General features: G+C 41.0%; 1 protein-coding gene across 1 annotated transcript; it reads right to left on the reverse strand.

The window, feature by feature from the left end:
• Window positions 1-125: 125 nt before the first annotated feature.
• On the reverse strand, window positions 126-27,990 carry NARS (asparaginyl-tRNA synthetase). Its single transcript, XM_024208931.3, has 15 exons — window positions 27,836-27,990; window positions 21,204-21,286; window positions 20,852-20,917; window positions 20,648-20,740; window positions 19,899-19,988; window positions 18,338-18,416; window positions 17,422-17,492; window positions 17,038-17,124; window positions 14,021-14,242; window positions 13,649-13,848; window positions 10,927-11,062; window positions 7,997-8,110; window positions 5,094-5,225; window positions 3,835-3,966; window positions 126-3,109 (listed from the first exon to the last, which is right to left on the reverse strand). Exons 1-15 carry the CDS (start codon window positions 27,876-27,878, stop codon window positions 2,978-2,980), a joined length of 1,680 nt encoding a protein of 559 aa, XP_024064699.1. The 5' UTR covers window positions 27,879-27,990; the 3' UTR covers window positions 126-2,977.
• Window positions 27,991-28,000: the final 10 nt, after the last annotated feature.

The raw sequence follows: 28,000 nt of genomic DNA on the forward strand, positions 1-28,000 counted from the left end.
AGATAATCTGAATTTTATATAATTTAGAATGTCAAGCGCAGAGATTTTGAAAGGAGGTTGCTACTGATGGTATATTAAAACGAGACAACTAATGTTGGATTTTTTTTCTTTTATGTCCCCTGCATCGGATTATATATAAATTCAGCATAAAACACCTCAAAACCCTGGCAAGTCTATTATTGTTAAATATTTATATAGCATTACAACTTTGCCTGGACTTTTACACAGATTAAAATACCAACCACCTTGTTCTGAAGAGTTTTGTAACCTCAAGCAGACAAACATGGAGACAAAAAAATGCAGGAAGAACCTGGAAAAAGAATAGATGAAGGAAACAAAACTAATGGTAGTTATTGTATAGTGAGCGAGTCTTGTAAGGTCTGGTATTTTTCCATACAGGCTGCGGTAGGTCCAGAAGAAAGGAATAGGCCACAAAGGAGTGGAAGTTAATAGTGGATAATAAGGGGGAAGAAGTGAGGTCAAAGGAGGATTTGGAGAAGAAAAAAAAAAACTTCATCCTAATCAGCTACCTGAGCGATCCTCATTTCTTGGAGCAACATTAACTCATCGGTAGCTTTTAAACCCCCTCCTCAAAAGGGGCATTACTCAAACGATGCAGTTGGCTTTCAATGGCAGCATGGCTCCTGAACAGGAACAGTGGGAGTTTCATGGGATGTCTGCAATTCCTGGAGCACCTAAGCCTCAATCAGGGACTCTTCTCTCCCTCCTGCCAATACAAACCCAGCACAGATGATGCCTTGGCCACTTGACATTATCCACCATGTGGAAATTTCCCACATAAAAATATGATGCAGTACCCCACTTCTCTTTGGGCACGTCTACACAGAGACTCTTAGGAAAGTTAAGGCAAATAACTAAAATGTATGAATTTAAAGTACAGTAGTTAAAGCACATTAAATGCCTGTGTGGACACTCATTCGGAAGTAACCTTAGTTCATTTTAGCCTTTAACGTCTTCAAAGGGTCCATCTACATGGGGATAAAGGCCCTGCAGCACAGCCGCAGTTGTCCCAGGTCAGCTGACTCAGACTCGCAGGGCTCAGATTTTGACAGGAGCCCAAGCTCTGGGACCCCTGTGAGGGTCGAGGATCCCAAAACTCGGACTCCAACCCAAGCTCAAACGGCTACACAGCCATTTTTCAGCCCCAGAGCTTGTGGGCCGTAAGCCCGAGTCAGCTGACCTGGGCCAGCTGCCAATTTTTTATCCCCATGTAACCATACCCAAAGGAGATTAAGCTAAAGCAATAATGCCGTTTTACTTCTGAATGAGAGCAGGAGGTTTAATGCACTTCATTTAATTAATGTGCTTTAAGTTCACACCTTTAGTTAATTCAGTTAAACTTTCCTGAATCTTCCCATGTAGACATGTCCTTTGACAGGGTGGAGTATGTTAAGGAAGTAACATACCAGTGAAAAACAAAAGGACAAATACAAAAAGGGGACAGTCCAAAAGTTATTACCCTGAACACATTTTTGTACGTTATGCTAAATTTATTGACTGGCAGATTGGACTGATTTATGTGTGCAACATGCAAAATGCTAAAAGGAAAAACAAAGTTTTGCTACAGAAATGTGAAGTTTAACAGTTTACAAATACAGTGTAGATGAAAAGTCCAGACTAGGTCCCAAGGCAAGTATCCAAGTAGGTCTCAAATAACCCACCTACTATTTGTTCCAGTAAGATTTATCTAATTTATGACTAAAATGCATTCTGACAGCTCAAAACACTTAATAATTAAGTAACAGTTGATTACAATCATTGAGGGAACCCACAGAGGAGAAGCAGAAACAGTACACTGAGCCCATTACCCAAACTTTAGTCAGTATAGAGCCATCTGGGAGACAAGACATTACTGACCTATGAAAATATGCTCCTTAGATTAAAATACTCTTTAAAAGGACACTAATCCAAATAATCATAGAATGCTGAAATTAAACTATTTCAGTTTCAAAGTTACCAAATTGTATCAGTGTCTTTAAAATTCAGTTTTCTTCCTATGTGTCAAGCAACAGTGACCAACTGATGAAGGGAGCTCAAACATGCAGGTGTACAGGAGAAGCTAGACACAACATTCTAAGAACGCATCCACCTCGCTCTATGTCAGCATGTAGGCTGTACAATGGCCGGTCCTGTTAAAGGGCCCAGTTCTGCAAGGTGTAGCCTGCTGATCTCTGGCAGACATCAAAAGCAGCAGAGGGTGCTCTGCACCTTGCAAAACTGAAGCCATCATTTCCAAATTAATGAACTCTGACAAAAGAAAGCAGATCTTTTTGTATTAGGAGGATGTGCTCAATTCTACACTCTTTCTGACTGCAGAGAGAGTTTTGCTTGGGTAAGTGAAGGCCCAAATGTTCTAACATTGTATTTTTAACAGTTTACATGATTCCATCTTTATTAACTTCTGTTGAACACTCTCATATTAATACACAACAGCATTTGTAACTTTAAATGATCTGCCTTTTAATTTAACCAAAACAACCCCCAAACCACAGATAGAACATAAACCAAATTACTTTTAAAAGAAAATCAAGTGCCCCAATGTTTTAAGATACATACAGATTAAATGTTAAAGTCAGAGGAGAAATAAATGTTGCATGTTAAGTATTGTACACACTGCATGTTTCAAATATCAATCTAATATGAAAACTTTGCTATGAGCTAAAAGCTGCAATGCCCCAACCAGATGGTGTTTTTAAAATGACAAAACAGCAATTTTTCTGTAGATTTTTAAAAGTGATTTTACCTTCCAAATAAGCAAAATTTCACCTTTTCAGCTGCTACATTAGATAGTTGTTTTAGTAAAACTGTACTACTTTATGGCTCAAGCAACAAGGAGCAATAGCTCTTGCCTTTAGACGGACTGTAGGATGACATAGTGCACTGTTCCCCCCCGCCCTCACATGTAGGATTTTAGAAGTTGCTTTGATTTTCTGTTGAATTTCTCCTGAGGAAGTGGTTAAGGTTTGCAGCGTTGGATGAAGCGTGGGTACAGACATACGTCACGGATGTGATGCCTGTTCAGAATCCATGTTAAGAAGCGTTCTAAGCCCAAGCCGTACCCACCATGAGGGCATGTGCCATATTTACGCTATGGAACAAAATGCAAAGAGGAAATATTTTTAAAACTCATCAGCCTGTTACTCATCTACACTGGGATAAATATCACACTCGGGGGCTCATATCCTGAATGATAAATGGGGAAACTAAAATGGGCTCATCCCACTGAATGAGTGTGTGTCTGTCTGATTCCTGAGATTTATTATCCAGAAAAGAGAGGAGTGGGAAAGAGGGAGCAGGAAGGAAAGAGGACTTTACACTACACTCCTTTCTTTCCCTCTTTTGTCCTTCTCCACTCCATTCCCCTCCCCCTGCAACCACTGCTGATGGACTGTTAATTTTCCAACAGACTAAGTTACTCTTTTGTCCACTAACAGCAAAAATATTTTATACTTGGAAGTTGCCAAGAGGAACTACTGCCTTTCAAACAGGCAGAGCAGGGACAGAAGACTTTCCGAGGGAATTGCACTCACATGCCCAGCCATTTCCAGGCTGCACTGGAGCCTCTAAGCAGGGAGCTCTAATAGAGGATGTATGCACCGCAGCAAGCAAAAGCAATTTCAATAGCCTAAAAACGACCTTGCCACAGGTAGCAACCAATTGCAAGATGCAATGGGTCAAGTGGCCAAAAGATAGAGACGTCTTGATCTCTCTAAAATAAACTGCCCAGATTAATTTTTACTATCATTTTAGCATGATCTGAAAAAGCCACATCCTCTGTATTTGACATGCAGGGAGTAAAGTCTATTCACGTACCTGATCTGTATACCAGTAGTAAGGTGTGGAGTCAATACCTTCCCGCTTATAACCCTCTAGTAGCTCATCACTGTCCCAGATACGCATTGAACCTCCAACAATCTCACCAACATTCGGCATCAATACATCAACCTAAAACAGACAAGACAGGAAGTCACAAACTATTACATATAAGCTACTTGCAACAGGGGAAAAAAAAAAAGCCAACCCAAAACCAATCATAGGCTTAAAAGGTTAGCATGGTAGCACTTCTAAGGCACACTCTAAGGAGGATGGCATGTCCTGTTAGCCCCATTTTACAGGAGGGGAATTTGAGCAGACAGGCTGATTGACTTATCCAAGTACATAAGAATGGCCCTACTGGGTCTGTCCATCTAGCGCACTATCCTGTCTCAGACAGTGGCCAGTGCTACATGCTTCAGAGGGAATGAACAAAACCCGGCAATTTTGAGTGACCATCCCCGGTCATCCTGTCCCAGCTTCTGACAGTTGGAGGTTTAGGGACACCCGAAGCATGGGGTTGCGTCCCTGACCATCTTGGCAAATAGCCATTGTTGGACCTATCCTCCATGAAGCTATCGAATTCTTTTCTTAACCCAGTTATGCTTTTGGCCGCCACAACATCCCATGGCAACACATTCCAGAGGATGACTGTGTATTGTGTAAAGAAGCACCTCCTTTTCTTTATTTTAAACCTGCTGCCTATTATTTTCATGAGGTGACCCCTAGTTCCCGTGTTATGTGAAGGGATAAATAACACTCCCCTATTCACTTTCTCCACACCAGTCATGATTTTATAGACCTCTATCATATCCCACCTTAGTAGACTCTTTTCCAAGCTGAGTAGTCCCTGTCTTTTTAATCTTTCCTCATACACACAAAATGTAGCACAGCTAAGAATAGCACCCAGCTCTCCTGACTTCTGGTCCTGTGCGTTAATGGTAAGACTGTTCTTTTCCTCCCACTATTAGACTGAATACTATCTTTATATAGCATTTGTGTGTGATCAGACTAAACGAAAGCCCTAGTAAAGTGCTGACATTTATTCTTTTCAGGGCAGGTATACATTTACTTCAATATTTCTTTTTTTAAAGCAAACAGGCCATGCACAGACACATGCAAAAATATTATTTCAGTGAAAGCTATCCCACTTGACTCTCCCACCCAGTCATTTATTACATTTTTCTGTGCATTCACACACACAAGCACCCATCCCCCTCCCAGAAAGAAACTACGAATACTCTGTGACACAAACTGACAGATTCAGTAAGCCGGGAATCCTCAGGACAACGCTGCATGTAGAAGGATTTTATCTCTGCAGGAAATCGACACAGCAAGATTGGTTCATTAATGGTGTCTGTCATCTGTCTCTCGGGAGCTTCTGGGATATCCTGAGGTTAAACAAGATTTTAACAACGTTTATGGCCAGACACACTGCTTGAGTTCAGCACTAGGCTTTTCTCCTATAGATGTCAGGCAAAAAGAACACACAGTATAATGACAGAGATATGAGGAAAGCTTTTAGCAGGGGTGGAGGAGAAGCAATTTTAATCAAACTCCGAGACGTTAAATCAAGAAAAAATTATTTTGCATCAGAATATTCACTACATATCAGAGGGTAACAGCTAGGAATAGCTAAGACACTAGGAAAACTAAGCTAGTCCCAGACTGGAAGCTGAGAAGAGAGTGGAGTTCTTTCAGATGATCAGTTACTGTTACATAGAGGCTAGTTTTATCTGGCCCTGAAACCCAGGTATGCTATACATTCCATGGGCATTCGGTCTCACTGCTGAGAACTGTTTAAGCACTTCCTTTAATCTATATATTGCATATAGGAATATCTTGAATGACCAGTTAAAGACCAATTATATGTACCACTGCATCAAAACCCTCCTAACTTTGAAGTTACTAAGGAATGTTGAAGGACACCTAGCAATACACACTCCAGAAGTTTGTTTGTTTTTTTTTTTTTAAATTCAAATTTAGCATTTTAATTATTAATAAAAAAACAGGCACAGTTTAATACCCTCATTAGATTGCTAGTATTTTCTGCCTATGCTATAAGTAACTATTTAATAATCATTAAGTATCATACAGTCAAATCTATGGTAACATATGTTTCACATGATCTAACATAAAATGCAACTACAATGAAATATCCCTTTTTTGTAGTATTTAATCTATTTTATACAAAAATGTAACATCACCAGCATGGGGTCTCAACTCCATCAAAATCAAAGCACAGCTTCAACTCATCCAGGCTGGAATTCCACCTTTTATGACCATTCTCTAAATGGCTGCCTTCGATTGCAATAGGTGGTGCAGGATGTAAAGAAACGAAGGGCACATCTACACTACAAACTTAAGTCAACCTATGTTAGGTCGACTTACAGCTGGGGTGTTTCACGTCCACACTGCCCTCCTTCAGCGGTGCACATCCTCACCAGCAGTGCTTCCACCAACTTAAGAGGGGTAGCCTGGCCGGGAGCCGGGAGCCCAATTGTCCTGAGGTGACAGCCCAAGCTGTGTGCCAGGCACAGGGTTCACAGCAGGAAGCCTAACAGCCTTTCTTGTCAATTTCCAGCACTGCATCACCCTAACTAACTGACATAAGCCCTATGCCTCTCATGGAAGCAGAGTTGTTATGTCCATGTAGTAGGGCTCTTACATCAGTGGGAGCAAGGCCGTAGTGTAGACTGACATAATTAGGTCAACATAAGCTACCTTATGTTCACCTAACTCTGTAGCGTAGACCAGGCCTAAGTCTAACTCCAACAGATACATTTGTCATTAATTGAAGAAGCATTGCTTGTAACAACCATTTGTGTTGGTCAATGTTCACTTCCATTGTTGCCTGTGATTTAAATACATGTAGAAATTATATTAGAAATCTAAAATATAACATGATTTCCCTCTCAATTCTGGGTTAAGGCAGGCATTGACAGCACCAAAGACATGACAATTCAAACCAGAGGCAGCTTCAGTCTTATTTGCGATGAATAAAGAATGCCACATTGTGTGGCAAAACTTAGGAAGATAAACCAGACACTAGAAACTCAGGGCCAGGTGCTGAAAAGGGATGGAGCACCTTGGGCTTTCATTGACTGCACCAGGAGCTGCAGAGGCACAGCCCCTCTGAGGATTTGGACTATGTCAAGGTCACAAAAGTGTAATTTTGTCTCCTTTACTGTGCACAGAGAAGGGTGCAAAGGACCCCAAAACCAGGGGGGGGGTGGGGGGGGGGGGGGGAGGGGGAGAGAGAGAGACCCACAGTTTGGAGGTTAAAAAAGAATGAGAAGAAGGAGGTTGGACCTTTTCACCAAAAGTTTTGACCCAAATTTCTCTACTTTTCAATCAAAAGCTTTTTGGGCCAAAATAATAAAATTTTCCTGATCCAAATTTCTTGGTTTTTTGACTGAAATACAACTCTGGCCACTTTTTTTTTTTTTAAGCAAAATACAATTTGTCCAAATTTTTTAACCTATATTTTAAAAACAATTTCTCAGTGTACCCTAAATACAATTTTTTGACCAAAATATTTTATTCAAATTTCTCAATTTTCTGAAACATTTTTGACCAAAAGTTTTAATCCAAATTTTGATCTTAAACTATGTGTTTTTGCCATTTTTATTTTATTTTAATTTTTTTTGCCCACAAGGGAGGCTTCCTTCCAAACCCAATGGCATCAGTTCCTTCCACTTATCCTGCGCTACCTCGAGTGTAGTACACAGTAAGGGGAGGAAAATGTTAGCACAACACATGAGGGAATGCCATGCAGAGAGGATGTGTCTGCATTAGGTTTCCTCTTCCATTCATGTGGATTTCCCTATGGATCCTCAGGCTCAGAGCATCTTAAAAGCCATATTCCCTCCACATGTCTGCAAACTAGAGAATAGGTTCTGAAACCCAGTATTCAGGAGGACAAAGACACTGATTTAAAGAAATCCTGGCCCCACTGATCAACATTACCCTTTAGGCAGCTAGAAGACCAGGCCATACCCAAAAAATAGTCAGTAGGTTCTTTATAAAACCACTGTTTGCATTTATTGCATTATGATCCAGTCACAAAATTAGGAAAGAAACCATAAGTATGGTACACTTTCAGAGTTGAGCTCCAACCTCTTTTAAGATATCAAAAAAATAGAGGGCAAAAGGGTCTTACTTCTCCGAATTCATAGTAAGTGCCATCTTCCTTCTTCACACCGTGTTCCCTTAGCCATGTAATGGCATCTGTATAGTTCATTCGTTTGAAAGGTCGTTTGGGGGGCTGGAAGTTCTGCAATGTAAGATTAGACACACACGAAAACATTAGTGTTGTTTGAAAGGTCAATTCCTTTTAGCGGTGCAGTTAGAGTTAGGAAAGTAGCCAGGCTTAAAAAAAAATAAAAAAAAAGCACGTTCCTACTCAGGAGATCTATTCCCTGTGTTTTCAGTCCTATCTGCTCACTTTGGTGAACACCACAAGCTTTCCTGTTAGCAGTGCACAGCCAGTAGGGCTTAGAAAGAACAAGCCAGATGCTTTTCTAGCTCATGCTTTAACAAATTAGTTATAAAGATTCTTCCCCTGAAACAAACTAGAAAAGATGCTGTAGCCAGAATGAATACAGCTTGGCTTTCAGATCCCAGGAAGAGTTTGTGATGCTTAGAAAGAACTTAAGAGACAGAGCAAATTTGACAAAGAATCCTTTGATAATAGAACCATGCTTTAAATTGTCTGAATGAGAGAGGCAACAAACTAATTCTGGGCTAATATATAGCAAATGTATGATTTCTCCATTAACTGTTTGTAACAACTCAAACCATTGAGGAATTGCTTTTTCTAACTTACTTTTGTTGTTGTTGATTTAATAGAGTGGATTGTTTCAAATTGTGTATTTTTTTAAAATAATTGATTCAAGCCTCCACTGGTCTCCCTTACACCTCCCAGCCAGAAGAGCTGTGCCAATGAGGCTCCCTCTACAGCTCTTGGACCTTACTTACATGGTGTGTGCACTAATGCAATGCAGTTGCCTCTATGGGAGCCTTAGGTAAATACCTGGTGGTGTCTGGGGTGCTGAGTGACTGTGAGCACACAAAGCATCTATCCCTCTCCACATTCAGCTTTCTAAACCCACAGAATGCTCTCTGCAGGAACCAGGATACAATACGGTACCACTCAGGCCATTGACCCCCTCTGTGCATGGATGCATTGGGTACATCAGCACCAGTTCCACAGCGTACCGCAGATAGCACTACAGGACACTATGCCAAGAGAGTTTCCATCTGCTGAGACACGGGGCTGGGTACTTGCAGCAAGTTCAGACTTGCTACATTCACCTCTTTAAGGAAAGACCTCACTCTCTGGCCTGTGCTGTATTTCATCTCCCCCAATCCCAGGTCCTGAGCAGAGACTAAACAAGTAGGAGGAAGGCAGTGCTTATCAGAACAAGCCAAGGAAACTGGAGACGCTCTGGTCTCTGTGCAACATGAAGGAGTTGGCTAGTGACTGAGAGGAGACTGGCTGGCTGTAGGAGGCTGTTGGCTGGCTTTGGGGGGAAATTAAGGAGACAGTGAAGTAAGGTGGGTCATTGCAGACAGGATGAGGAGGAGGAACCAGCTTTACTGAGCACTGTCTCAGCTTAGAAACCACACAATATTGTCTGTTTCCTCAGTCTCCCTGTCTGTCTATATCCCACTTTTGTCTCTTGTCAGATACCTAGATTGGGGCAGAGACAAGCTTTTTGTTCTGTTTGTACAGTACCTAGCACAGTGGGGTTTTGGCTGTAACCAATTAGTTCAAGTTATCATCCATTTGTCATTGTATGAAGTGATGTTATGGTCAATTTATATGCCATTTCATATATAATCAATTTATGCTAAATAGATTTAAATTGTAGGATTATAGAAGTATAGGATTGATAAATATTTAGGAGTGATGAGTGTGTATTAGGTATATAAGTAAAGCATGGCTGGAAGGCAAGGTCTACAGGCGGAGACTTATAAGATTTTAGCTTAGCCATACTAGGCCACAGCCTTAAGAACACTTGACATGAGTGGGTGACATAGGAATAACCCTGTGCCAGCAAGGTCACAAGGTTACTTCATAAGATGTGCCAATAGGTGATATTATGAAAAAATGGATTGCAATAGACCGCAATGTATTGTTCAAGACCGCGAAACACCTGACTGGAACATCTTTCAATGACTGTCTTGACCACAGAGTACATGGCATGCATAGATGCTAATGAGAATAAGAGGAACTAAGAACAACCTATGAAAAACAGGACATATTTATGGGGTGTGGAGGTACAGATAAGGAAAAGAGAGTTTGACACCTTCATGCATAAGTATAAGGTATTAGGTGTGGTAAGAATTACTCTATAAAAGAGGGTTCCATTGTTGGGTAAAAGTGGGAAGTCCCAAGGGACGAGCCCACAGGAAGCCCCAGCAAGAACCATCCCTCTAGCGATGATCATCTATTGAGACGTCCATTCGACCCTAGAATATCTTTGAGGCTGTGAGTGTGACTACAGTTATAATTACTGCATAGGTTTTTGTCAGATTTCTATATGCATGGGTAATTGTAACTTACTGCTTAATAAAACTCATAGTACAGATAAGACTTTGTACTTGTGATCGTGTCTGTGGTCATTGTCCTTCAACTTTGTGTGTTCCTAGAGTCTCCAAATTTGAGAAAAGCACCAGATGCAATTTCACTCTGGTGAGTTTGAAACTGTAGCAACCAGAGCTGAATGCATGCTGGTGTAAAACATCATCAAATTCACTCTAAGCAAAATAAAAGGCTACATGATCCATGAATGGGGCTCCCTAAGCACTTCTGGAATTCAAACAGCAGCAGCTTGTCCCGAGACTTTAAGATATAAACCACCAGCCCTATCCGTGTATGATATAGGTATCAGCCTTGCAGAGGCTGGACTCCTTTTGATGTCATTGAGTGTCTTACAAATGATTGGAGCTCATTGCTGTGCTCTGTTCGCCCCGTGTGAATATGCTGCCAAAAGGAGGCTAGGCTGAGGTTCTGAGGGACATTACGTCATATTTCTTGCCAAACAGAGGTGAATATTCAGGACTGCTTGCCACACCACCACATACCGGGTTTAGGTCATATAGGAAGGTTGATACAGACGATTTCAAGACTCTGTCCACTACATCACACACCAAATTCTCCAGACGGGTCAACAAGTCTTCAAAGGTCATGAAAGGACATTCAGCTTCAATGTGAGTATATCTGAAGAACAAGGTCACATCACCATTAGTCATCAGAATGAAGACACTTCCCCTCCTTTCATCAGCCATGCACAAGCAAGAGGACTTGAGTAATGAAGACAATCTCCCTATGAGAGGGGAGGATTTCATCCCAATTGCCATTTTGCCCCCTCCCTCCCTCCCTCCTTAGCCTATAACTAGGGTTGTCGATTAATCGCAGTTAACTCGCACGATTAACTCAAAAAAATTAATCACGATTAAAACTTGATTTATCGCAATTCATTTTTTTTTTAATCGCACTGATAAGCAATAGAATACCAATTGACATTTATTAAATATTTTGGATGTTTTTCTACATTTTCAAATACACCTCTACCCCAATATAACGCGACCTGATATAACACGAATTCGGATATAACGCGGCAAAGCAGTGCTCCGGGGGGGCGGGGCTGCGCACTCGGATCAAAGCAAGTTCGATATAACGCGGTTTCACCTATAACGCGGTAAGATTTTTTGGCTCCCGAGAACAGCGTTATATTGAGGTAGAGGTGTATATTGATTTCATTACAACGCAGAATACAGAAACTGTACAGTGCTCAGTTTGTATTTATTTTTTATTACAAATATTTGCACTCTAAAAATGATAAAAGAAATAGCATTTTTCAATTCACCTCATACAAAGTACTGTAATGCAATCTCTATCGTGAAAGTGCATCTTACAAATGTAGGGTTTTTTGTTAGGTAACTGCACTCAAAAACAAAACAATGTAAAACTTTAGAGCCTACAAATCCACTCAGTCCTACTTCTTGTTCAGCCAATCGCAAAGAAACAAGTTTGTTCACATTTACGAGACATAACGCTACCCGCTTCTTATTTACGTCACCAGAAAGTGAGAATAGGCATTCGCATGGCACTTTTGTAGCTGGCATTGCAAAGTATTTACATGCCAACAGTGTTCCCTGTAGTTTTTCCCATCCATGTGCAGAATGAATTTTGTTATGTGCACCAATATGGAGGTGATGTGTACATAACAAATAAAATTCATGTGGCAGGGCGGGGCTGAGAGGTTCGGCGTGTGGGAGGGAGCTCAGGGCTGGAGCAGAGCGTTGGGTGTGGGGGGCTGGGCGTGAGGTACTCAGGCCTGCGGCAGAGGGTTGGGGGGGGGGGTGCAGGCTCTGGGGTGGAGCTGGAGATGAGGGATTTGGGGTGCAGTGTTAATTAAATTTATGACTGAACTCCTTTGGGGAGAATTGTATGTCTCCTGTTCTGTTTTACCCGCATTCTGCCATTTATTTCATGTTATAGAAGTCTCAGATGATGACCCAGCACATGTTCATTTTAAGAACATTTTCACTGCAGATTTGACAAAACGCAAAGAAGGTACCAATGTGAGATTTCTAAAGATAGCTACAGCACTCGATCCAAGGTTTAAGAATCTGAAGTGCCTTCCAAAATCTGAGAGGGATGAGGTGTGGCGCATGCTTTCAGAAGTCTTAAAAGAGCAACTCTCTGATGTGGAAACTACAGAACCCGAACCACCAAAAAAGAAAAATCAACCTTCTGCTGGTGGCATCTGATCAGATGATGAAAATGAACATATACTGGTCTGCACTGCTTTGGCTTGTTATCGAGCAGAACCCGTCATCGACATGGACGCACGTCCTCTGGAATGGTGGCTGAAGCATGAAGGGACATATAAATCTTTAGGCCATTTGGCACATAAATATCTTGTGACGCTGGCTACAACACTGCCATGTTAACGCCTGTTCTTACTTTCAGGTGACATTGTAAACACGAAGCAGGCAGCATTATCTCCTGCAAATGTAAACAAACTTGTTTGTCAAGTGATTGGCTGAACAAGAAGTAGGACTGAGTAGACTTCTAGGCTCTAAAATTTTACATTGTTTTGTTTTTGAATGCAGGGTTTTTGTTTTTTTACATAATCCTACATTTGTAAATTCAACTTTCATGATAAAGAGATTCATAGAATAATAGAATATCAGGGTTGGAAGGGACCTCAGGAGGTCATCTAGTCCAACCCCCTGCTCAAAGCAGGACCAATCCGCAACTACAGTACTTGCAACGGGGAAATTGAAAAATACTCTCTCTTGTTTTTTACAGTGCAAATATTTGTAATCAAAAATAAATATAAACTGAGCACTGTACACTTTGTATTCTGTGTTGTAATTGAAATTGATATATTTGAAAATGTAGAAAACATCCAAAAATATTTAAATAAATGATATTCTATTATTGTTTAACAGCGCAATTAATTAATTTGTTTAATCGCTTGACAGCCCTACTTATAACTTTATTCCCTTCACAAGTTACACAATGGCATCCACAGCACATTCCAACAATAGAAGCTCAATAAAAGTCATTCTCCACCTGGACAAATTAGAGAAGAGGAGTCAATGTCTCCTCTAATGCTCTGCCTCCCACCCACTGACCTTGGGAGCAGGATATTTCCAAAGAAGCTTTGGTCAGCCCCTTGCATATTAGCATAACGCTCTACCTTCCTTTTTGTAGAGTCCTATTGTTCCTGACTGACTGCTGTTCCCTTGCCCTCTAAACACATGCATACTTATACTACAATGATTCCCATACTCTGACAGGTGTCTGCGCGTCCTGGACTGCTCAGCTCTGTATGACTGGGCGATACAAAACGTGTCTCCTAACGCAGGGATGCAGGTCTCCAGGTACAGCTGGGAGGACTGTGTCAAGTATGCCTCTTCGCCAAAATAATCCAGTTTGAATAGCGTGGAGCCTCCTTCAACCTGCGTTTGGACTAGTGTCGGTGGAGTGATCTGTTAAACAAAATCTCATTATTAAGATAAGAATTCCGTCTATAAAAACAGTCAAAAAGTGGTCTCCTAATTGACAAGTAATTTTTCTGTAATTCAATTCAATATCAAAGTCTATACAGTATATCTAGAAGCGTCACTGAGGCTCTGTAGAAGGAAAGAAAGCTATACTTACTTCATAATATCCATTGTCAAAAAAGTGATCCCTGAAGCACTGTATGACCATGGAGCGCACCTTGAGGATTTTGGACATGTTCTCTCCTCGGATCATCATATACCTGTTGTTAAGCTGCACATCAACATCCGATTCCTCATTGATCAGGTTATCAGCCCCTCCAGCTGGAGCCAGACCAATCAGCTCCCAATAGTCACAACTCAACTCATGGCCCCCTGGAGCCTATGGGTTTTAGAAGAAACAACATACACATTAGAAGTTTGGTACTGTCACCTAAAAATGGTAACTTGATATTCTAACTTAACTCTGTTGCTAATAACTCTGTTTTAGCCCTAGATGTTCAAGTCCTATTGAGAAAGGCAATGCTTTTAAAATGCCATTTTTTGTAATTCAACAATGCCACCTTTAGACGAATGATTTGCAACCCAAGACTGGGTTGGGATCCACCGATTTAACTACAGTGGTATTATGTGCTACTTCTGATTAATAAAAAGTTACTCAGTGTGAAAGATTTTCATCTTCAGAACTTGCATGGTCTGAGGCAGCTTGTCAATGTTTCCAAATGACTGCTACTCTTGTGAAAACAGTGAAAAATCCCTCCTTCTCTCCCCACTCCCATAAAAATACACACATTTGTACAAGATAACCCTTGATAGGAATCTAAAGCATTCTGACCTTTGTATATTTTTGTCCCATCTCCTCCTGCTGAAGGATACATGTAACTCTCACTAAAGTCAATGGGAGTTGCTCATATGATGGTGGAAGGATCACCCTATATAGACTATGTAGGAATTTCATCCCAGGGCTTGCATGGGACGTGGGGGCTTTTCTGAGTTTTCTGCATTGCGCTGAATTTCACCCCAATATGAAAGCAGAAAACCCTCCTCTTATTAATTTTAGCTAACTGCTGAACAAGGAAACAACAAATTGTCCATTTTGGAGTTCAAGTAGCGTATGCTGTAGTGTCATAATCCCAAACATTATACCATTTGCTAAGGCAAAAGTTTCATTTTCTGATTCTATCTGGCTTTCGCTGTCCGAAATGAGAGAGACAATAATGTAATAATGAGCTAATGAATATAAATAGTAAACAAAAAGCACAAAATAGTTAGAAGTTAGAGTTTAATATCCTCAGGTATTATTACTAACAAAGGGAAGGATATTACTGTGCTTTTAAAATAAGTTATTTCTGACCTGATAATATCATTTTAACTTGATACTAGCTGCTATAAGCTCCAATACAATTGGGGCTGGGTTCTTTAGACAAGTTCTCTTATGGATGCAGTCAGTCTCCTCAGAGTGATAGGGAGGATTACAACCTGCTTTAAACACACGGTTCCAGCTAATAGGTTTCTAGCTCTGTTTTGCCCACCAGTGTGGATACTGCCAGATAGCATGTTGTAGCCCTGGTTTTTTAAAACACAACTCTAACACTGTTGGGACCTGTTCATACACTGGCTGGCAAGTGCTTTTTGGAAACAAGTTTGCTGAACTGTATTCAAACATGGCTCCTAAACTCTGTGAAAGAGAGTAGATAGGGCCAAACAAGTCACAATCTGGACTATTTTCCCCCCCCTTTTTCAAACTTTCTAGACTCAATAAAACGTACACAAGTGTCTGTGTAGAAGTAAATACATTTTCACTGCATGATGAAATTTCTGAATAAATTAACACCTTTCTAACAAAACTCACACTTAACTATTGTTCAGGAAGGGCCTACAACATAACAAAGTCTCACCGCAGATTGTGCCATAGTTAATGGGAACTCAGTAAATCAGATACTGGGCAGAACCCAGTATACAGAATATCAATGGGGGTACTGGGAGTGTAAATTTGGCAGAATTTGTCCCATTCTGTCCTACCATCAGTGGCTAGTTGAACAGCCTAATCTTCTTCAAAATTGGCTCTTTAGAAGCTATTTAGAGCACTATCAGAATAGCTTCTCTTTTGTTGTTCATTCTCTGAATTTTTCCCCCCCAGGAAAATCCAACAAACATCAAGAAACTATATTCAAGCATCGGTTTTACAATATGGATTTATATTTATTCTGCAGAAGAGATTTTATAACTGAATTAATTCGACAAAGAGCAACTGAGAAGATATTAGAAAACAAATGTCCTACTATTAGTTTTTTGGGAATTATATTTACTATACATTACTATATTTTAAAGGATATCCTGAAACTTTGGACCATCCTCATCCAGTCTCTCTCCCCATATGAACTCCTGGAAAATTCTCCAGCCCTACCTACAGTTTGAACTCTTTTTATGGGCATCCTTTATGAAGCTACTTATTGTAGAACTGACCCTAGCTCCAGATGTGAAAGACTTCATAAGTATTAATAATCTGAAATTTACATGACCAATTACAAGGCAGCAAAATATAAACACTATTTGGTTTTTGGTCTACAACCTTATTGTATTTTTATACATTTCCAGCAGTTATAAATGATGCTGAAATCATCATTAAAGAACACAAACAGCGTTAAAGGCCAGTTTTCAGGCTGTGTGTCCTTCTCAAATTAAAAAAAAGGCCAAATTAAGGTCTCTATGCTCCCACAGGTTATCCTGCATAGAGGGGAGCCTACAAGCACAAATCTCAGCTAAAAAGGAGAGTTGAGAATCACCACATTACCACTAAAACAGTTATTTAAAAAAAATATTCATCTCACTTTTTAGGAAAACTAAAGCCGTGTCTATATTTAAAAGACAATACTCTTCCATACTAGTACCCTAAGGAAATGCAACTTCAGCTAAAAGATAAACTAGAAATATTACCCAGTTAGAACTAACGAACACAAGCACAAACCCATGCGCACGCGCGCGCACACACACTCAACCATATCATGCCATCAATTTTTGAGCAGCAATCCCCACTGAAATCAATTACGGAGTTCTTTCCCTCTGTTCCCTCCACTTTCCCTGCCGCTCCCCAAAAGGGCCATATTTTGCCATCTGACTGAGTGATAGGTGGGTGGGGGGGAACCCCAAACTCACAGCCGCAACTAACTCCCTCACCTGCTTGCCTTCAGGAACAAGGTTTAGTGTACCATACACTGCCACGCTGCTCTCCGTAGAGAGGATCACTCCATTGTAACACTGACACTATAGAAAAAGAGACAAAGATATTTTAAATGTACAGCTAGAATACAAACTCTACAAGGGTCCAGAGACAAAGAAAGAAGGTTCATAATCTCCTCGTTAACTCATTCTGTGAACAAGAAAAACTCCGGTGGTATGAGTGAGAAAAAGAGACCCCCCCCCTTAAACTTTTCATAAAAGTTTAATGAATTAAACCTTAATATCATTAAGTCAAACTTTCAAGTGGGGCATATAAAGGAAACAACACTGGGTATTAATAGCTTCTCTTTTGCATTGCAGAAATAAAACCCCGCAACTCACCAGTTCATCTGACAGGACACACTGCAGAAATCCTGTGCCATCCCTTAACACAAGGAACATCAAATTTTTTCCTAGTTAACAAAAACAAAAACCCAGACTCGTCAGACAAAACTATTATTTTATTCAGTTCAGTAGGCCCACACCCAGCAAATGTTATCACGGCAGTTTGTTTTCAGGGTTGTCTGTTAAGGGTTGCTCATGATCACTAATAAATACCAGAACTACACATTAAAACATTTGTTGGATGATAAAATCCTTTCCACACAACTGTGTTTTTTATGCCAAAAGATAATGAAAGATGAAGTCATATGTAGAGCCTAATCCTAGGTGTTAGGCATCCAAATCCCCCAGGGCAAAATCCTGGCTCCACTGAAGTTAATGGCAAAGCTCCAATTGATCTCAATAGGGTCAGGATTTTACCCCCAATAATTTGACAAGGAGTGTTGGATGTTCTCAGGGCCAGGCCCTTTGGACCGGCCATACACGTTGAGTATGTTGGCCCAAGTTACAGCTATTATGTGGGAAATGATGTAGCCCCTCCCATCCATCCCCTCTTGTTCAAGTTTTTCCTTCTGGGAAGAAACAGATTGCACAGCATGCCATGCAATAGGAATCACTGTTAAGGCAGGACAGCCAGCATCACACCCCGATCCCCAGGTCAAACCAAGTTCAATCCTTCTAGGATACCTGGCAGAGGACATCTATGAAGCATCAGTGGATCCAGGATTAGGATGGACAGCTTTACCTGGTGCTACAGAAGCTGTTCATTTTCCACGCACCTCCCAGCTTTCCTAGCCTGAGCAAGGTGAGCCAGAATATGTCCTGTTATACTCTACCCCTTGTTCCCCCTTTCTGCATTGACTCAATTACTTTTAAGGGCTAGCTATTTACTTTGTCTACATTAAGGACTGTTTACCTTGTCTACGTAACCTGTGGACCCAGCCAAAAACCTTCACTCGTTGGCCTCTGTGTGCCTCTAGAGCACGAATCTTCACCTGTAAAGCATGGATTAAAATCAATGAACCACAGAGATAAATCATAACAAACTGACATTTAGACAGTGCCTTTCATTTCCACAGCTTCATGGGACATGGGCATATGGGATATGCACCAGAAACAGGTTCTAACCATTGAAATGCATCTGGGGTAGAACACAACGGATTGAATAGCACCCATCAATTCTGCATGACAGTTTAGGGCACCGAGGGAAGAATATCCTATCAAGTTAAAAATAGAAAGGCTTGTGTTTAAGCACCTCTGATGTCCTAACCAAATTTCATGTTGGGTTATTACATTCTGCTTAACAGTCCTACTCTGTCAGATAGCAATGTGGGAACTTTAATGACCACAAGTGATCAGGAATTTGGTTTTACATCTGAATACAACAAGAGTCAGCACATGTAAAAGTTCACTTGAAAACCATGCCTCTCAGATATTACTTATACTTCAATATATACCAAATTGTCACACCATTCTGGGCAAGAGACCTTGAACACACAGCTTTCCTTCACCTGGAGGTCTGAACAGCCTTTTCTGCACTAATTTTTAAAACTACTCAGTAAGATAGGAGTTCGGTTAGAAGCCAAAATATGAGAGAGGATAATGAATTAGAATTGTAGATAACTGGCACTTTTTGATGCATTTTATTTTGGTACTGATTGAATCCCATCACAAAGTCACTGTTGAGGCACTGACATGGTAAGACTGACTCTCCAATTGGCAGGCTGGTGTTGCTCTTCAGACTTATCTAGTTATCGGTTAATAGATTTTAAAGTCCCAGCCATCTGCAAATTGGAATTACTACAGTGCATTGGCCAGGGAAAGATAGAGATTGACTTCGGTGCAACTGAGTACACTGTCCGTTTGCTTATGTTGGAGTGAAAATCTCAAATCAAAATTCTTCTGTAAGAAGTGTCTTCAAGATTGTGATCTAGCAGAATGTTTATTTTTTGCTTCCCAATTCCTCTGATTTAGACTTGCCAAACCTCACTGACTTCAGTGTGGCTGCACGAATGTAATTCAGCAGAACTTGGGGCCCACACATACTGGATATTAATTCAGTATGTATGTTTTTCAAATCAGCAATATTTCCTCCATCCCCCACCATGGCAAAAGCCCTTCTGTTGAGGGCAGATTTTAAACAAGGATCTTTTTAGCAATTAAAAAAACAACAACAAAAACTCATCAGGCTGTTTCAAGCAGAAGTACAGCTTGGCTTTTCCCCTCTGGTGCATGTGTATTGGAAGAATCCAAAATTAAAGTCAAGCAGGCTCAGTGAACTGTGAGGTGAATGAGGGAGATGAAACATATGAGGATATGCTAATCACCAGAGAGAATAAAATCTCAAGGAAGGAAAAGCATAGTAGTCTTCAACAGCTGGTGATGATGCAGAGCACACCTCAGAATCATGCGGTTTATAAATATAAGAAAGGGATTGTTACAGGGGCTTCTTATCCAGTGCATTGGATTCCACTCACGCATTTAGGCTCTGGAAGACTGGGATCATTCTTGATGGTAATTTTCTTAGCTTCCTCCAGGTTCTTCTCTCGTCGCAAACCATCTTCTGCCTAATTTTAAGAAGTTTTTCCATAAATTATGTATTAGTCATGTAGTGGTGTTAACGATAACTACAATCAGGTTATTTATATCAGTATCACTCCCCACAGACAGCAGTACGAAACCGTTACGTACATCTCTAAAGATGAATGTTTACATAGAATCTCAGCCCTGCTACAATATGTCAAAAATCTGCCCTAAGATACATGGGTGCGATCCCCAGAACATGAAACACTTCCTAGAAGTGCTCTTAACCTGGTTTAGAGAAGGTTGGAGGAGTTTAGAGACATCCACATCCAAAATTTGTAGAAACTCATCCCATCCCTGACGCAGACCATTTGCTTGTCTTGATGAAGTGAAAACAACTAACATACATATACACTGAAGTCAACGGCAGTCAAACCATATATCCAAGGATAGAATAGGACCATGTACATTTAACTTTCTCAGCCCTTCTCTGGCAAAATTAAACTATCTGGGCACACAAGCAGTGGGCTTAAAGGTTGTAATGCTGACTAGTGCACTACAGATCACTTTGCCTGCTACGGCCTTCATCCACCACTATAACAGCACACTCAGGATTAGCATATGCCATTTTCAGGGGAGCTAAAATGGATTTTTTCTATTTTTAATTTCTAAATAAGCTGACTTGGCAGTATTCATAACCCACCTCTTTCTTCTCCCTAGCTTCATGCTTCATTTGTTCTCTGTGCCATGTTTTTTTTACATTCTTCATTTGTGTCTTAGAAATAACATCCCATCTCTAGATGGATCCGGTGAGATATGGGGGGAAGAGAAAGAAGTTATTTGTGTCTTGAAAAATAGGAACCTTAATACCTCATTTAATTAAAAATATCCATTTAAATTACATCACCTCATTTTCTTTTTGCGAGTCCACATAAATAGTAGGAAATGGTTCTTTTCCTGCTGTCATCAAAGCCTTAAAGGGAAAAAAAAGTGCAAAAGTCAGTTTCATCATAAGAGTACTGAAGTGAGACTGTCAATGAGATAATATGGTGGACATCCTAAATTTACAAAACACATCAATGAGGACCCGATGTTAAGATATATAAGATTTACATTTAAAGAGAACAGCAGCTTAAAAAGCTATTTTCAGATCAAATCTGGCCCACCACTAGTTTAAGTATTTCCGTAAATAATTGGCTGTTTGTCCTGAAGGGAAACAATATGACTTGAAATAGACTTCGTGTGTTTTCTGCAGATACCTTCAGAGCTGTTTTGAAAGGCTTCTTCTCTGTTCCATCGCCAGTAGAATCACAGCCCTCGCGTTCAGAAACATACATCTCTCCTGTAATATAGAACAAGCATATACAGGTATTTTAAAGCAAGCACAAAACTTGGCAAGATTTTAAGAGGAATTGGATATGTATATGGCTATCAAGAATATTCAGCATCATCATAATTAATGAAGACATGTTTTTGAAGAGACATTAAGCCTCATGCTTCAGGTCTCAAGAGAATCTCTAACTGTCAGGGCATGTCTACACTGCAATGTAAGCCCAGGGTTAGCAGAACTCAAGTTCCCAGACCCTGGGTTTGTTAACCTAGAGCTTGAGTGTCAACACTCATTTGTGACCCCAGGTTAGGAACTGGAGAACCCTGGTTCCTACCTGGGGCTCTGGAGTCTTCACTGCATTAGGCAGGCCTGAGTCCAACTACCCACATCCTCAGACTTCCTAGCACGCTCCCAAAATGTGGCAGCAATGGCTCTTTGTTTGTGATGCAGTGTGGGAAAACTTGACTGTCCACCAAACCACTGACAGAGGACAAAGAAAGTCAGCCCGTAGAATACTTTTGGAACTGCATCTACACTGCAAAGCAATAGGGCTTGAATCAACTCAACACCTGTGGGGTCCTGGGACCAAGCTAAGGGTTAGTGCAATTTGTGTGTAGACGGAAGTGGGGGTTAAAGCTTGAGCTGGAGTTCAAACCCCAGGCTTACTCTGCAGTGTAGACATAGACTAGTATCCCACATCCACCTATGGAGGTTTCTTACACCTTCCTCTGAAGCTTCTGGTGCAGACCACTGTCAGAGACAGGATACTAGGCCAGACAGATCTTAGATCTTATCCAATATGGCAATTCCTATGTTCTTATTAACTCAATAGTGGTGTCTTTGCACAGTAACTACCACTGTTAGTTGTAGTTAAGACTACAACTAACTTAACACAAGATGGCAAATAACTACTAGAGATCTTGTGTATAATTGTAAAAAGTGCCTAAGGGAGATAAGCGCCTATGGATTATCAACAGGAGCTGGGCATCCACTTCCTTTGGCACGTTTAAGAATACCACCCCTAAGAGTTCATTCTAAAAGTCTGTTCCTCTTCTCCCCAAAGTGATAGTGTACCTTCTTTGATACCAACCAATCGTGACTGCACACTAGTTTTTTGTGCTTTTCAAGGTGATGGGTGTGTATGTTGCAACTCCCAATTTTTGCAAAATTTTGGTCTAACTTCTCAGTGCACATTTTTCCCACAACAGGAAAATAGGGATATTTGGTTTAATATAACTTTTTGAAATGTAGGTTATCTGAGAGCATAATGCTTTTTTAGCTTTATGCACTTTTCTTTTTGTTCTGATTCCTATAGGATACATTCTCACCTCATTAGCTGTTCTCAATGTCTGTTGTGCCGCTTCCTCTTTTACTGTGTTTTTTCTCCCGTACCATCCTCCCTGGTGTTGCCCCTTTTATTCTACACATCCATGTCTCTTCTCTCTAACTAGCAAGACATGCACAATAACTCAGTTATATAGGATTTGCCACATTGAAGCTCATTGAATCTGATATCCAGGACTGCATACTTCAGAGGAAAGCAACAAAAACAAACCCATAATGCACATAGCTAATTGTACAATTATTGGTGGAAGAGGAGTGCTTTTGGGGTGAAAAGAAGAGGAAGGAAAGGAACCAAGAAACATGCACTGATACATAACTGCTGACTACCTTTATAACTGCAAAAGCAATGAACAACCATTATCAGCCCTTAAAAATATCTTGCTATAATCTCTTGATTTGGTGGTTACCTGCACCACAAAATTCCTCTGGCTTATTATGTGGAGTATCTCCTTTATTTGTTCCAATTTTACCACTTACTAATTGTATCAGGTGGCCCCTTTTTCTTGTTGCCTGGAATACAAGAAAGGACTGATCCATTTTCACTATTCTGGTCCAATACAAAAGCCGGCAATTAGGTAACATGACAGATGAAATTCAGTGCAGACAAGCACAAGGTGAAGCATGTTGGAAGGAAGTTTTAGATATTCCTACACGCTGATGGGGTCCAAATTAACTCACTCAAGAGAGATACCTGGTCATCACAGAGGATGGTTCAATAAAAGTACTTGCCCAACATGCAGCGGTGGTCAATTAACCAAACACTGTGCATGTGTTGTATTCAAAAAGGAATAGGGAGCAACACTATGACATTCTATAAATTGATGGCACACCCTCACCTCGAAGACCATCATCAATTCTGTTCACTCCAGACAAAAGGGCAATGAAAAATATTGGAAGCATGGAAAAGCTTCCATACAACAAGAGACTAAAAAAAGATTAGGACTGTTTAGTTTAGGGAGAAGACAGAGAGGTGAGATAAGGGTATATAAAACCAGGAGCCACACAGAGAAAGTATGCCAGACACTTATAACAATAACAGTTGGGGAAATTACACACGGGGAAATTAACAAACAACACAATTGAAGTAAGGAACAAGAAAAGGTATTTTGTTGGGGTTTTTTAGTAGCTATATTTCATAGTTAAGATGTGGACCTACTTATCACATACTATTACTTTAGCACACAGACTAGGAAGAATAAAAAAGGGCATATTAATACCAATGTTAAGAATATCCAGTTACGCTATCTAGGATAATGTACAAGGGATATTGAGATAAGCCAGATACTACATGGAGTCAGACATCTCCCCGTCACTCCCCTAGGCATGTAATTGCAGAACTGTCCATTATAGGGCTTTCACACCTTCCTCTGAAACATCCAGTGCTGGCTAATGCCAGAGAGAGAGAGTACCAACCTCAATGGATCACTGATCTGACCTGCAACAGCAATTCTTAGCTTCCTAAATTCAAGCGCGTGTGTATACATCTGTGTCTATACCTAGAGACAGATATACATATAGAGAGAGAGAGAGACACACACACAGAAATGTAGGGCTTGAAGGAACCTTGAGGGGTCAGTAAGTCAAGCACCCCACGCTCAGGCAGGACCAAGTCAACCTAGACCATCCCTGACAGATGTTTGTCCAGCCTGTTCCTCCCTTGGAAGCCTATTCCAAAGCTTAATTACCTTTATGATTAGAAAGCTTTTTCTAACATTTTACCTAAATGGCCTTGCTGCAGTTTAAGCATATTACTTCTTGTCCTACCTTCAGACTTATCAGGTCCCCTCTGAGTCTTCTTTTCTCAAGACTAAACATACCCAGTTTTTTTAACCTTTCCTCATATGTCATGTTTTCTAAACTTTTTATCAATTTTGTTGCACTCCTCTGGACTCTCTCCAATTTGTCCACATTTTACATGAAGTATGGCACCTAGAACTAGACACAGTACTCCAGCCAATGCCTCACCAGTGAGGAGTAGAGCAGAACAATTACCTCCCATATCTTACATACAAAACCCCAGAATGATATTAGTCTTTTTCGCAACTGCATCACATTTTTGGCTCAGATTTGTGATGCACTATAAACCCCAGATCCTTTTCAGCAGTATATCACCTAGCCAGTTATTCCCCCCATTTTAGAGCTTTGTATCTGATTTCTCCTTCCTAAGTGAAGCACTCTTTTGTACAAGGAGGATAAACAGTGAGATGGCAAAATCTGCAGATGATACAAAACTTCTCAAGATAGTTAAGTCCAAAGCAGACTGCAAAGAGTTACAAAGGGATCTCACAAAACTGGGTGACTGGGCAACAAAATGGCAGATAAAATTCAAGGTTGATAAATGCAAAGTAACGCACACTGGAAAACATAATCCCAACTATACATATAAAATGATGGGGGTCTAAATTAGCTGTTGCCACTCAAGAAAGGGATCTTGGTGTCATTGTGGATAGTTCTTTGAAAACATCTACTCAATGTGCAGGGTCAGTCAAAAAAGCAAACAGAATGTTGGAAATCATTAGGAAAGGGATAGATAATAAGACATAAAATATCATATTGCCTCTATATAAATCCATGTATGGCCACATCTTGAATTCTGCATGCAGATGTGGCCGCCCCATCTCGAAAAAGATATATTGGAATTGGAAAAGGTTCAGAAAAGGAAAGAAAAATAATTAGGGGTATGGGACAGCTTCCATATAAGGAGAGATTAATATGATTGAGACTTTTCAGCTCGGAAAAGAGATGACTAAGTGGGGATATGATAGAGGTTTATAAAATCATGACTGGTGTGGAGAAAGTAAATAAGGAAGTGTTATTTACTTCTTCTCATAATACAAGAACTAGGGGTCACCAAATGAAATTAATAGGCAGCAGGTTTCAAACAAACAAAAGGAAGTATTTCTGCAGACAATGCACAGTCAACCCGTGGAACTCTTTGCCAGAGGATGTTTTGAAGGCCAAGATTATAACAGGGTTCAAAAAAGAACTAGATAAATTAATGGAGGATAGGTCCGTCAATGGCTATTAGCCAGGATGGGCAGAAACGGTGCCCCTAGCCTCTGTCTGCCAGAAGCTGGGAAGGGGCGACAGAGGATGGATCATTTGATGATTACCTGTTCTGTTCATTCCCTCTGAAGCATCTGGCACTGGCCACTGTTGGAAGACAGGATACTGGGCTAGATCGCCTTTGGTCTGACCCAGTATGGCCGTTCTTATGTCCAAACAAAAAACAAATATTTATTTAACACTTCTGTCTTTTCGGTGTTATTATTGATAATTCCGGCTAGCAATGGACCAATACTGTTGTCAGGATTCTTTTTGTTCATAATATATTTTAAAACACTCCTCCTTGCCATAAATTTCTCCTTGTGTCCCTTGGCTTCCCTTATCAATTTTCTACAATTCCTAACTGCTGATTTATAGTCATTACTATTAACTTCCCCTTTATTCCACTTTATTTATCTTATTTATTTTACAGCTGCCTTCTCTTGTACTTTAAACCAGGTTGTTTTTTAAATCAACACAGCCTTCTTCCTCAGCTGTGGAATTGTGGCTTTTTAAGGCATCTACAAAGGTGTTCTGAAATGATTCCCAATTATCATTCACATTTTTCAATTAAATTATTCCTCCCAGCTGATTTAGCTCATAAGTGCTTTCAGCTTTGTGAAATTGGCCCTATGAAAGCACCAAGTATATTATATATATTACTGGTCTGGACTTTATTCTGCTTGCACATTATAAATGTGATCAAGTCATGATCACTTGTACCTAAGCTACCATTAACTTTTAGTTCTGTGATCAGTTCCTCTTTATCTATTGGAACAAGATCTAATATAGAATCCCCCCGAGTTGGCTTTGAGTTAGGAAATTGTCATCTATAACACTGAGAAATTCCAGGGATGTTTTAGTATAAGATAACCAGCACGTCACTCAAATCCAAGTCCCCTTTTTGTTTGTTTTAAAAGGGATGAATGTTTAGTTTTTATTACAATAAAGCATTTGGGATACAGTGTGTCTAAAAATTTTGTAAAAAATTAACTGAGCATATTTGGAGGACAAACTTTTTAGTTGCAATGATACAACAGTGACTCATACTGTACTTCCATGGGGTAGTAACTGATCAGATTAAAAAAAAACAGCACTGAACTGCCTCATGGCATCCAAGGAAAAAGGTTGTCTATGCTGCCTATTGCAATGGATTTAATCCCTACACATCACATACTGCCTTTCTGATGGTGGCTAGCACCGCTTCTTTCCTGCATCAGAACGCTGATGGAGATAGTGGCCAGATACACTAGGAAATGGGTGCAGCTCTCTCAACCCAGCACTGGTCAGCGCCCACCTCTTTAGCATACACAAGCCTCCAGTAGTAGTGCCTCTCGCCCAGCAGCAGGCTATGATGGGACCTTTCAGCCACTTCATAAGGACTGCCACAGTAGGTCAGTCCAATGGTCCGTCTAACCCATTATCCTGTCTTCTAACAGTTAGCAGTGCCAGATGCTACAGAGGGAATCAAGAGTTTTGAGTGATCCATCCCCTGTCATCCAAGCCCAGCTTCTAGCAGTCAGAGGTTTAGGGACACCCACAGTACGGGGTTACATCCATAACCATCTTAGCTAATAGCCACTGATGTACCCATCCTCCTTTTTTTTTTTTTTTAAAACTGATTTATACTTTTGGCCTTCACAACATTCCCTGACAATGAGTTCCTCATGTCGACTGTGCATTAAGTGAAGAAACTCTTCCTTGGTTTAAACCCATTGACTTTGGACTTAACGATCCTGAATAATTTTATAGCATCTACAAACTTTGCCATCTCACCAGTTTTTCGTTATTTAAGGGATATGTTGAATAGGTCGCACGGGTCCCTGGCCGGGGGCACCTCGCTACTTACCTCTCTCCACGATGGAAACTGACCATTTACTCCTACTTTTTGTTTCCTGTGTTTTAACCCCTTACTGACCCGCGAGGGGACCTGCCCTTTTGCAGGCCACGCACCTCCCCACGCGAGGGATCGGAGAGCGACTGCGAGTAACACCGACCTCTAGAGCAACGTGTCCTTCCCGGAGCGGGGCTGCTCGGCCAGGCCTCAGAGCCACCCCAGGCCGGGGTCTCCCCGCGCTGCCCCGCTCCGGGGGCGATGTGGGGCCCGAAAGGCACCTGCTCCTTCACAGGGCCCGCGCCCGCCCCCTCAGCCGCCGCCCCGCAGGGACTCACCCAGGGCCAGCTCGCCCGTCTCCTGTATGAGCAGCGCCGACATGGCGGCAGCGGAGACGCCTCGTGCGCCCGGCCCGGCAGCGGGTTATGCAGCAAGCGGCTCCCCAGCGCTCCGGCGGCGGGATTGCATCAGTCTGCGGCCCAGCCGAGCCGCAGCCCCGCCCC

This window comes from Terrapene carolina, unplaced genomic scaffold (assembly GCF_002925995.2).
Source record: "Terrapene carolina triunguis isolate 2854851 unplaced genomic scaffold, T_m_triunguis-2.0 Scaffold69, whole genome shotgun sequence".
Lineage (NCBI taxonomy): Eukaryota > Metazoa > Chordata > Testudines > Emydidae > Terrapene > Terrapene triunguis.

Bases quoted from the DNA above. Each gene is read 5' to 3' on its own strand.
- NARS (XM_024208931.3), bottom strand. From the start codon at position 27,878: ATGTCGGCGCTGCTCATACAGGAGACGGGCGAGCTGGCCCTGG. The intron at 21,287-27,835 runs GTGAGTCCCTGC...TCTATATTACAG, and splicing joins GACGGGCGAGCTGGCCCTGG to GAGAGATGTATGTTTCTGAA. The intron at 13,849-14,020 runs GTAAGTATAGCT...TTTGTTTAACAG, and splicing joins TTGACAATGGATATTATGAA to ATCACTCCACCGACACTAGT.